A 14,483-nucleotide genomic window follows, 5' to 3' on the forward strand; every position below is an offset into this window, starting at 1 on the left:
AGGGAGGAGGAGGGAGGGAGGAGGGGAGAAAGAGGGAGGGAGGAAGAAGGGAAGGAGAGAGGGAGGAGGGAAAGGGAGGGAGGAAGGATGGAAGGAGAGAGGGAGGAGGGAAAGAGGGAGGGAGGAAGGATGGAAGGAGGGAGAAAGGAGGGAGAGAGGAGGGAGGGAGGGGCACGGAGGACGGAGGGAAAGACGAGGGAGACCCCACACTTGTCGGTCCCATGCATGGTGCCGACTTGTGCTTTGTGTAGGTGAAGGGCAGCCTCTCTCTCCCCACCAGATGGACACCACCTGATACATGTCTTTTTCTGTCCCCCAGAGTATAGAACAACTCCCGCATCCAGTTTAATACATATCTGGCGAAGGAATGAATTAATTGACATTTTGAAGTGATCATTTGGAAGAATAGACCAAGTAACTCAACATACGGAATGCTATTGATATCACCCTCCCATGCTTTCTCTACCCTGCAAATCATACTACACACACACACACCCAGCAGGCACCTTACCACTGACACAAATAAAATCCTTAGAATAGGCATTAGGGCAAAGGGACTACACCTGGATCATGATTTTGCAGCACAGTGTGCCAGTATCAGATACCCTCCTGCGTTTGGACCCTACAGACAGGTCCTGGAAGCACTGGGAACAGAAAGCGTGTCTGTGGTGTTGCTTGGCCCCATTGCCCATCTGTCCTCTATACCCGCCAAATGACCCTGGCTAAGTGGCGTTACTGGCCCTCACTGTAAATTGGGGCTCACTGTGAGGCAGTGTGGGAAGCTGGCCTTGGCAAGCGTGTTCCTGTCACAGTTCTTGTCATACTTACGTCTCCGACTGTGCCCAGCCCCGTACCCACCACACTGAGAGCCCAGAGACATCACCCATCTACTAATTGAAGCCAGCCCTGTTCCCAACAGTGCCCTTCAAACATGACTTGTGGAGACACTCATTTGATCACCAGTACTTACCATGAGCACTTAGCAGGTGGCTGGTGTTGTGCTGGGCACTGAGAAGCAGTGTCAACAGGCCCACTCGACACCTGCCACCAGGAAGCTACCAGGGTGGGGGCACAGGGGTATCCACTGCAGTGGGGACAGTGCGGGGTGCTTAGTGACACCGGGAGGGACCTGGACAAAGAGCTCCTGGAGACGAAGGCTGCATGGGACCCCGTCAGGCGAACAGTGGGAAGGCTGCTCCCGATAGATGGGGAAGCAGGTGCCAAGGCCCACAGGTCACTGTGCTGCCTCAGGGTGCAGGACAGTCGTGCCAGGTAGCCAGATGGGCTGCGGCCCCCTGAGCCCACAGGGGAGCTATGCCATGGAGGTGGAGGGAGAACAAGTGCATCAGGTTAGAGCCGCAGGACGGATGCATCACGGGACGAGAGCCCAGGACAGGAGCAGAGCCCAGGACCAGTGAGGTGCTGCTGTGCTGAGTCCAGCAGGCCCTCAGGATGGCTCGACAAGGGCAGCGGCCACGGGGCAAAGGGACAGGAGATGGAACTCAGAGATGTTTAGGAGGAAAACCATGGAGTTTGTGGCATGGGGTGACAAAGAGGACAGTGTCAAGGATGACACCCAGGGTCCCTGAGACAGGGAGAACAGGCGTAGGAGCAAATCTGGAGGAGAGACCATGAGTCCTGCTTGGGGCCTGCTGAGAAGGCCCATCCCCCGGGCTGTGGCCGTGGACATGGCGCCTGGATGCGGAGGAGGTGACATTGGTGCTCAGAGATGAGGTCTGGGCTTGCTAGGACACAGGCGGCGGTGACTGGCTCCTGGGAGTGATGAAGGGGCAGGCTGTGCACATGCCTTCAGGATACTAGCAGAATAGGAACAGAAAAAAAAGATTCTGAAAGAACTTCACATTTTCTATTTCAAACTGTGCAAGAGACTTGTCCTCTGTCCTCGTGGGGAAGTTCAGTGCTGGCTCGAGCCACTGTTACGTCTGCTTTGCGGTTTGAAATGCATCTGCATTTGGGTTTCTTGGGCCAGGGAGGGACAGCCATCAGCTCGCTCAGGGCCCTAAGGATGCTGGTCCAGCTCTGAACACAGACATCATCCCTGTGACCACAGAGCCACCATGAGAAACACGGGCTCCAGAAAACAGAGGGGTGGCCCTCTGCACAGGTGCTCACTGGGTCCGCAGGTGACAGCATAGCCAGGAGCCAGGTGGGTGATGGTGGCACTTCCCGAGCCCCCACCTTCAGGATTTTGCAGGTGCCACCTATTTAGTTGACTCTGTAATTCAGAGTATGCGGTCTGGGTGCTGACATGTTAATTCATGCCTCTTTAACGTAGAATTTCCCCATTTAAAGCTGAGGTTTCTGAGGCCACATCTAAAACGAAGTCCAGACCTGGATGGGTCTTAAGGACAGAGGCCCACACCCTCCTGGTCGGGGGCTGCTCTCCTGGCAACTGCCCAGCCACACCACACAGGTGGCCCACTGCCTCCGCCCGCTTGTGTCACAGAGCCACAGGGGAGCCACCACTTCTCCTCTGTGCCCGTGGCCTGGATGGCGCTCAGACCTTACCCACTACCCCATCTCGAGGCCACTCTGGCTCTACAGGGGCAAGCTGTTTATAAAACTTCTGAAAAGTTGAGGTGAGGGCCGACTTCCACGTAACCTTCAGTGTTTACTCAGTGGCAGCCCACCGTGGCTAAGGGTCAGCATGGTGGCAGGGGAGGGCCCCGCGCCCATGAAGCTGCCTCTCCATGCGGGCGTTCTCAGGAAAGTGCACCCTGGGCCCTCGTCAACAGGCTGTCCTCTGTGGGTGTCCGCGTCCTCGGAGCACAGTGAGAAGCAGAGTCCCCGCCAGCTCAGTGCATTAGCAGTGCTCTGGAGCCCCTCACTGAGATGGTGTCGGGAGAGGGGGTGGGGAATTCTGCTTGCCTGACGAGTGGAGTTACTGCTTAACCAAGCCATGCTCAGCATGAGTGATAAGAGACCAGAAAGTCAGAAACAGTTTTCTTCCTTGGAAGTTAGCAATTAACTTATAAAAAGCACAGAGATTTGCTGGGCTGATTGGACAAAGGTTCTAGAAGGTGGCACTCACCTTTCACTCACCCCATGTCAGCAACTTGCCATGTTGCAAGGAGAAAGACCCAGGGCACCTAACTGAAGTGACCTGCGTGGACTGCACATCTCCTGGCATGACGAACATGAGTGACACCCCAGGGTCCACGGGCAGTTCTCCCCTCGTCAAGCTCAGCACACCCAAAGAGGCCGCCTCGTGCCCTGCACAGCCACCCACCATGTGTGCGTGCTCCCTGAGGCTGCCGTGGCGTGCCCTGAGGCCTACTGGGAAGGAAGGCCACCTCTGGGTCGCTCTTCACATGAGAAGTCCCAAACCCACACGGGGATAGTCTCATTCAAGTTGAATTCTCGAGAACCAAAGGGTAAACTCTTTTCTGGTATGGTCTTCTTCTAAGCGACCGTGGAGGTCTTGAACTTCAGGCACTGTGACAGTGGGTGACACAACATGCAGAAGAGCAACAGACAACGGGGAGTATGGTCACAGCGCACCCTTCAGAGATGTGTATATTCACTCACCTCAACGCATGGCCTTGGAAAACACCACAAACTCATGGTGAGAAGCGAGCTATTGGCCAGTGGTGCAAAGGGCCCCACCAGGCAGGCGTGGCACCAGCTGGCCGCGAGAGGGCATGTGCTTAGGCACAATGCACGAGGCATGGTGTGAGGTGCGGTGAGCCAGATTGCTTCAAGGACCCCGGCACACTTTTCTCTCCTCCTATGTTTAAAATTGTGTTTTGGGCTCTGCTGTCACTGGGGGTGTGAACTCTCCATGTGTCTCCATTATCTTTCCATTCACTTGCTTCCTGAGGCATGGCTTCAACACAGAACACATTCACTGGGGACTAGACCACCCTGGTCAGGACTCTGTGACAGCACTTGTGCCTCTCTGTCTGTTTAGGTGAGTTCCAGGTTCCCACACTTATTTTTAAAAAAGGACATCATAACAGGGAGTTTTATGGACTTGGTGAGAAGTCTGGGGAAGTCCCACAGTCTGACCAAGGACATTATCAGAGTGCTGTGGGCAAAAACTCAGGCGCACATAAAACCTAGATGAAGGAGCCACTGTAATTGCAGTGTGTCTGACGGCCCCAGCTGCTGAGAGCCACACACACCTCACCTTTGCACTCCCCCCACTTCCTCTCCATGTGCTTCCAGATGAAATTAAATATTTGGGAACCTGCAGAAGACACATTTGTGGCATTTATCTTGAAAAGCAATCAACCAACCTTCTAAAAGAAAGAGTTGCCACCTCTTTCGCATTGGCTGACTACCAACACTAAATTTCTGGTTCTGTTTGATGGTCTTCAAGTGCCCCGTGTGGGGGGCATATGTCGCCCACCTGAGAACTGTCATATCTGTCAACACCTCCAAGCCATCTCAGCTGATTCAGGCAAATACTTGGAGCACCAGGATAAAGTCACAACATTCCAGTAGTTGATTCAGCTTTAACTAAACCAGTGGACTTGATATTTGAAGTCATGAAAATACGACCAGGGTCACCTATTGACATGGAACTCAAGACCATCCACCCAAAAACAGCTGCAAAACAGTTACATCATAAAGCCCTTCCCTTGTCCCTGGTGTGAGGGACATGCATTGTCCCATACCAACTACATACGTGTACATGGACCAAGACAGATGGACAACAGGTCCCCAAAACTCACTTTACCCAATGGGAAGCTTTCTGACTCTTCAGCCTAGTTCTAAAGCTCCCACAGAACGAGCATAGCTGGCAATGGTCCTTCCAGTTGCCCCTCCTGGTTTCAGAAGAATTGGTGTGATCTTCCAGTGTACATGCCATACCCTCCACCACACATGTGCCTAAGCACACATGGTCATGTACACATGCATATGTGTACACACACACACACCACATATACATGCATGTGTACATGCTACACACACACGTGCTTATATATACACATATGGACATGTGCATATGTACATGCATGTGTGTACATCACACACATGTATACACACCACACACATATACACATATATATACATACACCATGCACACATATATACACACACCACACACACACATATAAATATATACACACCACATACACAGAAACACACACCATACACACACATATTCACACGCACATGCACACACAGCCCCACTCCAGGCCCAGCACTCCCTAAACCTCCCTGAGTCCCTGGCCAGTGACACAAACAGTTCCTCCAGTTGGCACATGTTTCTGCTCCTTGCCCGGATCCCCATCTGCTCAGCTTCTCCCAGTGCACCCCACCCTGTCTCCAGACAAGTGCTTTCCCTCAGGCCACAGGTCTAAGTGGATTTCCGGCTCTGAAGTCTGGCTTGCATTTTTCTACTAAATATATCATTCCTGTCTTGTTTTTTTTGTTTTGTTTTTGTTTTTTTGTGTGGTTTTTCCAATTCTCTGAGTTCTTGGGTTATACAGGCGTATCTGTCATCTTAGTCAACTGCCTGTCAGTCTCCTTTTGCCATTGGTCTCCTCAATATAAATCTGTACACAAATGCACGATAACTTACAAATGCAGCCCAGCAACAACCACCATCCCAGAACCCCAGTCTCTCCTCAAACACGACCCCTCTCAAGGAACCCCAAGGAGTGTTTGGGGCCACAGCCCCTCGGTGCCCCCACAGAGCCTGTCCCCTCCCTGCCCCACCATTCCTGCTCCAACCATGCTCTACCACCCACGGCTCTGAGGGCCCTGAAGCAGCCACGCTGTGCGAGCTCACAGCACACTAACCCTGCCACGGCCACCGCAGACTGCACCGCTGGGGACATATTCCCAGCTGTCTGCACAAAAGCTGTCCCTGTGGACGGCAGAGATGTGGGTTCCAAGGGACCACCCCTACCCCATCCCCCACCAGCCACCAAATACAGCCTCACTTCAATGGCAATAGAAGCCACTGGACAGGCCTGCCCCATCCCTGCCAAGGGAGGAGCGTGTCCCCGTCGCCGTTGTGGGCACTGTCTTTGCTGTGGGGCTCAGCAGTGAGTGCCCCTGAGGCCTAGGGTGCAGAGACTAGCAAGGCAGCATCTCCTCCGTGTGTCCCCATCTGCGCGTGGAGCCCAGACACTAATCTGGGGCAGGCTCCTGCACATGTGAGCAGACACCATATGGTCTGGAAGCTGGTGTCCCCCGCCCCGAGCAGCCGCCCAAGTCCCCATGCAGCTCCCAAGCAGGGCCCATTGCTCCAGTCTCAGGCTTCACTGAGATGGATGTGTTGTGGGACACCGGCCTGGCCACCCAGACACGCTTTCTCCCACACTTTTCTCGCCATCATACTTTAAAGTATGTTCCCAGCCTCTGACACAGTGATTTTCTAAGGGTGAAGGCATGTGTTGAAAACGCGAGTGAAATTAATGAGGCAAAGAGGCGACATCTGAAACAAGCAGGGATGCTTTTCACCAACTCCGATCAGCCATGCTTCCCAAAGGAAGCCTGGTACCGCGGAGCCCAGCTCCACCACGCACCCCGGGAAAGCACTGGCATCACGGGCCGGCTGGTGCTTGTTAAACACTACAGAGCCCCAGGCCCTGTTCATGTGGGGCTGCTCCCCCGTGTGCTTGCTCTCTGAGCGCACGTTACAGATGAAGGTACTGATCCAAGGAAGCACGAGCCCCAGGGACACAGCTAATGGTGGCTCAGATCCGCCCGTGCTCTGTCACAGAACCGCAGCTTTCCTCAGCACCAGGAGGTGTGCTAGGAGAATGGGGGCGACGCAGCAATACCTAGGGACTAGGAAGGCTATTCCGGAAGAGGTGACTGCCACTTTGTGGCACCATATCTGTCCTAACGGAAGCATGTCGGCCCCTGGCTAGGCCTGTAAGTGTGCATCCCGCTGGTCTCAAGAGTTAAAACCTCCCACGGGGACAGTCTGCAGCTCACCCTCCATATCAGGTCCTTGGCACCTGTCACATCATGAAATCTCCAGATCACTTAAGATCAAGCAACATATGGAACAGCTCAAAAATACTCTACAAATTCATACAATGTGGGGAGAGACCTCTGCAACTCCTGGCAGTAGCATCTTCCTGCTGCCCGAGCAGAAAGGGAACTCCAAGTTAATTTTAAAAACTCAGTCTTCTAGTGGTTACCAGAGGGTAAGGGGGGTGGGGGGTGGGAGATGAGGGTAAGGGGGATCAAATATATGGTGATGGAAGGAGAACTGACTTTGGGTGGTGAACACACAATGGGATTTATAGATGATGTAATACAGAATTGTACACCTGAAACCTATGTAATTTTACTAACAATTGTCACCCCAATAAATTTAAAAAATAAATTATAAAAAAACTCAGTCTTCGATGAGAGCTAAATAAAGACATCCCTGCCCCATCCCTTCCCACTCTGGCGGAGTGCTGGGGCCACATCCCATCCCAGCGATCACAATCCGACCCTTTAGCCTCTGGTCCCATCCAAAAGTCTAAACTAAAATACATGAGATTTTTCACAGAGTTGATCAGTTCCACCCAAAAGCTGCTGGTTCTGCAGTTCTAATGCCTTCACCAAACAGAACAGGAAACAGTTGCTGACATGACTGTGATAAGGACTATATGAGATAGAAAATATGAGTGTTTTTAATATTTTCAAGGATGTAATCCTCACAATTAAACAACATGTACCCAATTAGTTACTTCAAACCATGCCCCCTTCTATGTAGTTTTATCACATTTACTATCTCTACAACTAAATATCCAGTGGATGTGCAAGGAAAATTATATATATTCTCTGGATCCATTATACTAAAAAAAAAAACAACAAAAAAAACAGTTGTTTCATCCAAGTTTTTCTGGTTCTTAGGTGCTGGAGGACAGAAAGAAATGTATGGATCTCCATGAATATTTCTATTTAAAATGAACTCTAGCCACCAACAAACTCACTTAGCATTTCTCTTTAATCCTCCTTTCCCTTCCTAAACCCTCTCTCTGTTACACAATCTGTGTAACCACTCAGAGCAGGGTGCAGCCAGCATCACATACAGCATTTCACAGACTCCTGTTTTTCTCATATTCGTCCAATTTCTGATCCCCACTCAACCAGGGAGAGATAGAAAGAAAGATAGAAGGCACTAAAGAAAGACTCTATTAATTTTACAGCCATTCAATTAAACTCTTCCTCCTGCAGCTTCTAAGTTCTCATCTGGCCATCTGGGAGCAAGTGCCAAGACACAACCCTAAGACAACAAGCACAAGGCTTGCTTGCATTTTGCAAAGAGCTGGAAACCAAATACATGTTTATCACCGGTAAATTCCATGAGTGCCCTAATTAAACATCATATGATTCTATACGTATATTCCAGCCCTGATTTGGCAGTGGGAAGAAGGAGAACACTTTCTTCCTCCCCTCCACCTTTCCTATGCCCAATGTTAAAATTCTGTTTAATTTAAATCAACAACACCAAAGATTTTTTTAGACATAATGTAACATATTGGTTACAGCACAAATTCTGGAGCCAGAACTCCTGAGTCAGAATCCTGGCCATGTCACTTACTAACTGTGTATATAACCTTGTGCAAATTATTTCACATATGTGTGCCTCAGTTTCCTCAGCTATCAAATGGGGGTATTACAGGATATCTACATCATAGAAGCCATGAAGATGAAATAAGTCATCCTTTGTAAAGCCCGAAGTCCATGTGTGGAGACAGGCAAGGGGCCATATATCTGTGGACTCTCAGCCCATCCCTAAACAAGCACACACACAGACACCCACACACAGAGACACACAAACACACACAGACACACAGACATACAAACACACACATACACACACACAGAGATACACACACACACAGAAATAGACACACAAACACACACAGACACACAGACATATAAATACACACATACGCACACAGAGATACACACACACAGACACACACACACAGAAATAAATAGACACACAAACACACACAGACACACAAACATGCAGACACACACGCACACAAACACACAAACAAAAACACATACACAGACACACAGACACACAGAGACACACGCACACACACATACAAACACACACACACAGAGACACACGCAGACACACACACACACTTCCTTTCCACCATCTTTCCAATTCAATTATACGGGAATTTATCTTTGACCACTTTTCAGAGATTATATTCTTATATCAGTGTAAATGCTATTCACAGATTATCCATGTTATATTACTTTCCTTTGCTGACACAATGATTTGCTTTCCCTGGAAACACTTTTTTCCTTTACTTATTTTACTTTTAACACTCTCTCCCTTTACTTACACTTCTATGTTCTTATTAATTCAATTGCAAATTCTCCTCTCACTCAGGAAACCTCCTCACAGCACATCCAAGTGCAAGTGTGCATTGTCTCCTCCCCTCTTCTTTTTGACCTGGTTGTACATGTTTTTTTAACAGCATCGTCTCATGGTCCACTTAGCAGTGCTACCGGAGGGAGGAGAGCCGAGTGTGGACATTCGCGCTACCGTCCTTGCCTAGAAGCCCAGAATCATTTAACACAGCCTACACCTAATACCTTTACCAAATGACGGCTTCATCGGGGTTGAGGCCCTTGGGAAACTGAAAGGAGGAGGAAGAGATGCTGCTGAAAATAGAGATGAGGGATCCGTTTTCAGAGCCCCTGGTTTTAAATTTCCTAACCTGAGCTCTGGATTGATCTGAAGGGTCTAGTGGGAGTGAGCCTGTCTGAAGGAAGATGGCCATGCTTGCAGGAAACATGGGCACAGCCTCACACACAGCACTGATCTTGCCTCTTTGCCCTTGGCCACCACTGTTTCCTGAGGTCACCTTCAGGCAGACTTCCCTGTGGTGTGGCATTCCTCAGACTACCGCTACATGTACCTGTGTCTTCTGTCTAATAAAGAGCTCATGAGGAACTGTTTCTCTATACTCTGTGAACCAACTTCTTCTCTTTCCAAGCATATCCATGTTTATCACTAGATGACACATTGTTGGTGCCCCAATTCCACAGCCCTCAAATGACCCAGGGTCCAAGTCTGGTCCTAGGATACTTGTAAGGTAGGGAGAGTGTGCCACAGAGAGGACCCCATTCTTCTTTCTGGCAACTTTCTTCCCATTCAGGGCTCGCTCCCAGCCACAAGTCCTGGCCTGCATGTATTAGGAAGAGCACTGGCTGAGTAAGAAAAGTCTGGACTCCTTCAACTACCCATGGGCAAGTGATCAAACTTCTCTTAAGCATTTACCTACTTGCCAACTGGACATAACCATGCTTGCCTTCAAGACTATTATGATATTTATAGTTAATAAATACAGAATTTCTGTTTCTAACAACATTAATGATTTAATAACCTGAAAACATACCCACTATAATACAATTTAAGATACTAAATATGAAATTACTTTTGAATGCCTATCTGGGTTCTCAAAAAAAGGGGGGAAGAGGGGAGCTCCCCAAAGGCCAGAAGTGAAGAGGGAAACAAAAACCAGAGTGAGAACTGTGTGAGCCCCACTGTGACAGCAAAGAGCACTGGAGGGAGGAGCAATCTCAGGTACCCAGAGGAGCCTGCAGGTGAAATCAAAACTCACACATGAAGATACAACTCTCAAAGAGAACTCAGAGAAACAGTTGACTAGGGGACAACTCACCCCCAGAACAGACAGAGAAAGAGAGAAAGCATTTCTATCTCTGATTGGGTTTTAAAAATAAGGCCCCTCTGGGAATTCAAGCCCCAGGTTAGGTCTCTCAGAAGCTAGGAGATCATGAAATCTTGGACCACCTGGAAAACCAAAGCACAACTTCTCTGATTCTCAAACCCCAGTTCATACCAGCATACGAAGAAAGAAACCACCATCAATGGGAGTCAGCAGACAAAATAAACAGCAGGATTCAATTCTTAAGAACTTCTGATAATAGAACTATTGTATAAAGAGGAAAAAATAAAATTTTAAATAATTTAAGACAAAAGCAAAACGTAAGAATCATAAGATGCTATTTTTGAAAAGGAATAGGCAGGCTTAACTATACATAGAGCTTATAGCAATAAAAAGTAAAATTGATTAAAATAAAATATCCCAGTGATGAGTTCAAGACACTATTAGAACAAAAAAAGGAATTTAGGTGACGTCATAAAAATAGCAGAGTGAGATGAGACTTTTGAGCTCTCCACTGGAATTTACAACAAATTGAACAACTATAACTCCACAAAGGACTCCCTGCGCAGCAGTCAGGCAAGACGAAGAGTCTCACTACTGAATTCACCTAAAGGTGGGCAAATTGCATGAGCAGGGGAGGAGGGAAGGGAGAAGTGCGGAGACGGAGCAGAGCAGGCACAGGACGCCGACCTAGCTCAGTGGTCTGAGCTCGCTGCTTCCCGGAACTACTGCAGCTGCGGGAGAGGGAAGAACTCGGACTGCTAGGGTCTGTTTATGACCCACGGGGCTAAAGGAACAGCATATAACACGGCTGAACCCAACGCTCATGGCAGAGACCTCAGAGAAAAAACTGAGGGAAGAAGGCTGAAAATGGTGGTTTAAGCCCTCACTGCCGAGCAGAGAACGGAAGCCTTAGGCACTGAGAATAGCAACCCCCTGCCTACCCTCCCAGAGCTCACCTGGCCCCCACCTGCCCAGTGCTAGAAACGGAACAGTAGCAGTGTCAGATCAAAAGAACAGAATATTTGCAGTTCTGAGAACTGTAGTCTGGAGACACAGATTCAAGCAGGACCGTCTGTGGTGGTGGTCGCCGCCATTGCTCTGGGCCACCTGTCACAACTGACCCAGCCCCTCTACCCATCTATTTGGGTGGATCCCTGCAGGAATAAACAGAGCTGCTGAAGTACAGGTTCTGAATCTGGTGCAGGAAGAGCTCTGGAACCTCAGAAGCTCTCCACATGCCCCCACAGAGGCAGTACCCTATGACCCAGGGAAACTGTTCACAGAGGAGAAGCCTGCCTTCACGGAATCCCCCCATTGTCTGAGACGCAAGAATAGTGAAGAGATAACATGCCGCTACAGTGTGAGAGACAAAAGGCTGCAGTCAGAGAGAAAATAAAACATTCTGCCAACACTGACTAGAAAACAAAAGAAACACCTCTTTCTATCAACCTGTTCCAGAACCCAAACCTGTAGATGTCTAGGAAGAGAAATAATAAATCATTATTTACCATGAATAACCAACACAGCAAGACAACTCAGACAGAAAATGAAAAGTCTCCAGAAAATGAACTGAAATATATGGAAATATGTGACTTAAATGACAGAGATTTTCAAGATTGCAATTAAAAAAAAAAAAAAACTCAATGAGATGCAAGAAAACACAGACAGGCAGTTTAATGAACTCAGAAACACAAACAATAACATGAACATTTTACCAAAGAGATTGAAATTTTAAAAAGAACCAATAGAATTTCTGGAGATGAAGAACTCAATAAAAGAAATGAAGAATAAAATAGCCAGCTTAGGTAATAGAGATGAACAGATGGAGGAAAGAATCAGTGACATCGAAGATAGAAATCTGGAAATGACACAGATGGATGAAGAATGAGACTTGAGACTTAAAAGAAATGAAACAACTCTACAAGAACTTTCTGACTCCATCAGAAAGAGCAATATAAGAATAATGGGCATACCAGAAGGATAAGAAAGAGAGAACGGAACAGAGAATATATTCAAACAAATAGTCGATGAGAACTTCCCAAACTTGTGGCAAGAACTAGGTCCTCGAATCCAAGAAGCAAATAGAACACCTAATTACCTCAACCCCAACAGGCCTTCTCCAAAGCACATTGTATTGAAGCTGTCAAAAATCAATGACAAAGAAACAATCCTCAAGGCACCCAGGGAAAAGAAGACAGTAATCTACAAAGGAAAGCCCATTAGAATATCATCAGATTTTTCAGCAGAAACTCTAACAGGCAGGAGGGAGTGGAACCAAATATTCAAACTATTGAAAGAGAGAAATTATGAGCCAAGAATAATATATCCATCAAAGATATCCTTTAGATATGAAGGAGGAATAAAGACCTTTCCAGACATACAGAAGCAGAGGGAATATTCTAACACATGACCTGCACTACAAGAAATACTAACAGAGGCTATTTGACCAGCATGAATTGGGATAATGTGTGACAACCAAACATAAAAGGGGGGGAGAGTAAAGACCTGAACCAGAATATGGCAATGGAGAAAGTAAGCATGCTGAAGAGAATGGAATACTCTAAATATCAAACTTTCCTTTACATAAACTTAATGGTAACCACTCAAAAAAAAAAAAAAAAATCCACAACTGAAATATATAATGTAATAGAAGAGGAAAAACAGGGGAAAATCACAGAATACCATCACACAGAAATAACAGACAACAGCAAAAAGGCAAAGAAACAATGGAGAAACAGTCTTACCAGAAAACTAAAGATACAATGATAGGAAATCTCACATATCAATTATCACCCAAAAAGTAAATGGACTGAACTCACCAACAAAAAAACACAGAGTAGCAGAATGGATCAAAAAACTAAACCAAATCATATGCTGCCTCAGCTACAAGGACAAACATACACTCAAAGTGAAAGGGAGGAAACTGACACTCCAAGCAAATGGTATCCAGAGAAAATCAGGTGTAGCCATACTGATATCAGATGAAACAGACTTCAAGATAAAAAAGGTAACAAGAGACAAAGATGGACATTTCATAATGATAAAGGGGACTATACAACAAGAAGACATAATAATCATGAATATTTATGCCCCAAATCAGGGAGCATTGAAATATACCAAGCAACTAGTAACATAACTAAAGGGAGAAATAGACCAAAACACAATTATACTAGGGGACCTAAATACATCCTTGACAGCTATGGATAGATCATCGAAACAGAAAATAAACAAAGAAATAGCAGCCTTAAATGACACATTAGATGAAATGGACACAACTGACATTTATAGAGCACTTCATCCTAAAACATCAGGCTATACATTTTTTTCTAGTGCACATGGAACATCTCAAGGATAGACCATATACTGGGACATAAAACTAGCCTCAGCAAATTTAGGAAGATTGAAATTATACCAAGCATATTCTCTGATCACAATGCTTTGAAATTGGATATCAACTACAAAAAGAAAGCAGGAAAACCCACAAATGTGTGGAGATTAAACAACATACTTTTAAAGAACGACCAAGTAAAAGAAGAAATAGGAGAGATCAAAAGATACATAGAAACAAATGACAATGATATTACATAATTTGGGGGATGCAGCGAAAGCAGTTTTAAGAGGGAAATTTATATCATTACAGGCCTATCTCAAGAAATAAGAAAAATCCCAAATAAATAACCTCATGTTACACCTTAGAGAACTAGAAAAAGAAGAACAAATGAAACCCAAGGTCAACAGAAGAAAGGAAATAATAAAAATCAGAGCAGAACTCAATGAAATAGAGAACAAAAAGACAACAGAAAAGATTAATGTGAAAAAGAGCTGGTTCTTTAAAAAGAT

General features: G+C 46.8%; 1 protein-coding gene across 2 annotated transcripts in view; it reads right to left on the reverse strand.

Moving 5' to 3' along the window:
- Positions 1 to 14,483, reverse strand: part of FGF9 (fibroblast growth factor 9) — a 107,557-nt gene that overhangs the window by 3,750 nt on the left and 89,324 nt on the right. Inside the window, exon 4 of one of the 2 annotated variants that reach the window (XM_074330151.2) lies at positions 204 to 1,817. The exons of the other annotated variant lie outside the window; for it this stretch is intronic. Within the exon in view, the coding sequence (XP_074186252.1) occupies positions 1,810 to 1,817 (8 nt within the window). The 3' untranslated portion in view covers positions 204 to 1,809. Of the gene's footprint in view, positions 1 to 203; positions 1,818 to 14,483 lie in introns of those variants that run through there. 2 annotated transcript variants of the gene reach the window in all.

This window comes from Rhinolophus sinicus, chromosome 16 (assembly GCF_057876585.1).
Source record: "Rhinolophus sinicus isolate RSI-liver-muscle chromosome 16, RSI-T2T, whole genome shotgun sequence".
NCBI classification, from domain to species: domain Eukaryota; kingdom Metazoa; phylum Chordata; class Mammalia; order Chiroptera; family Rhinolophidae; genus Rhinolophus; species Rhinolophus sinicus.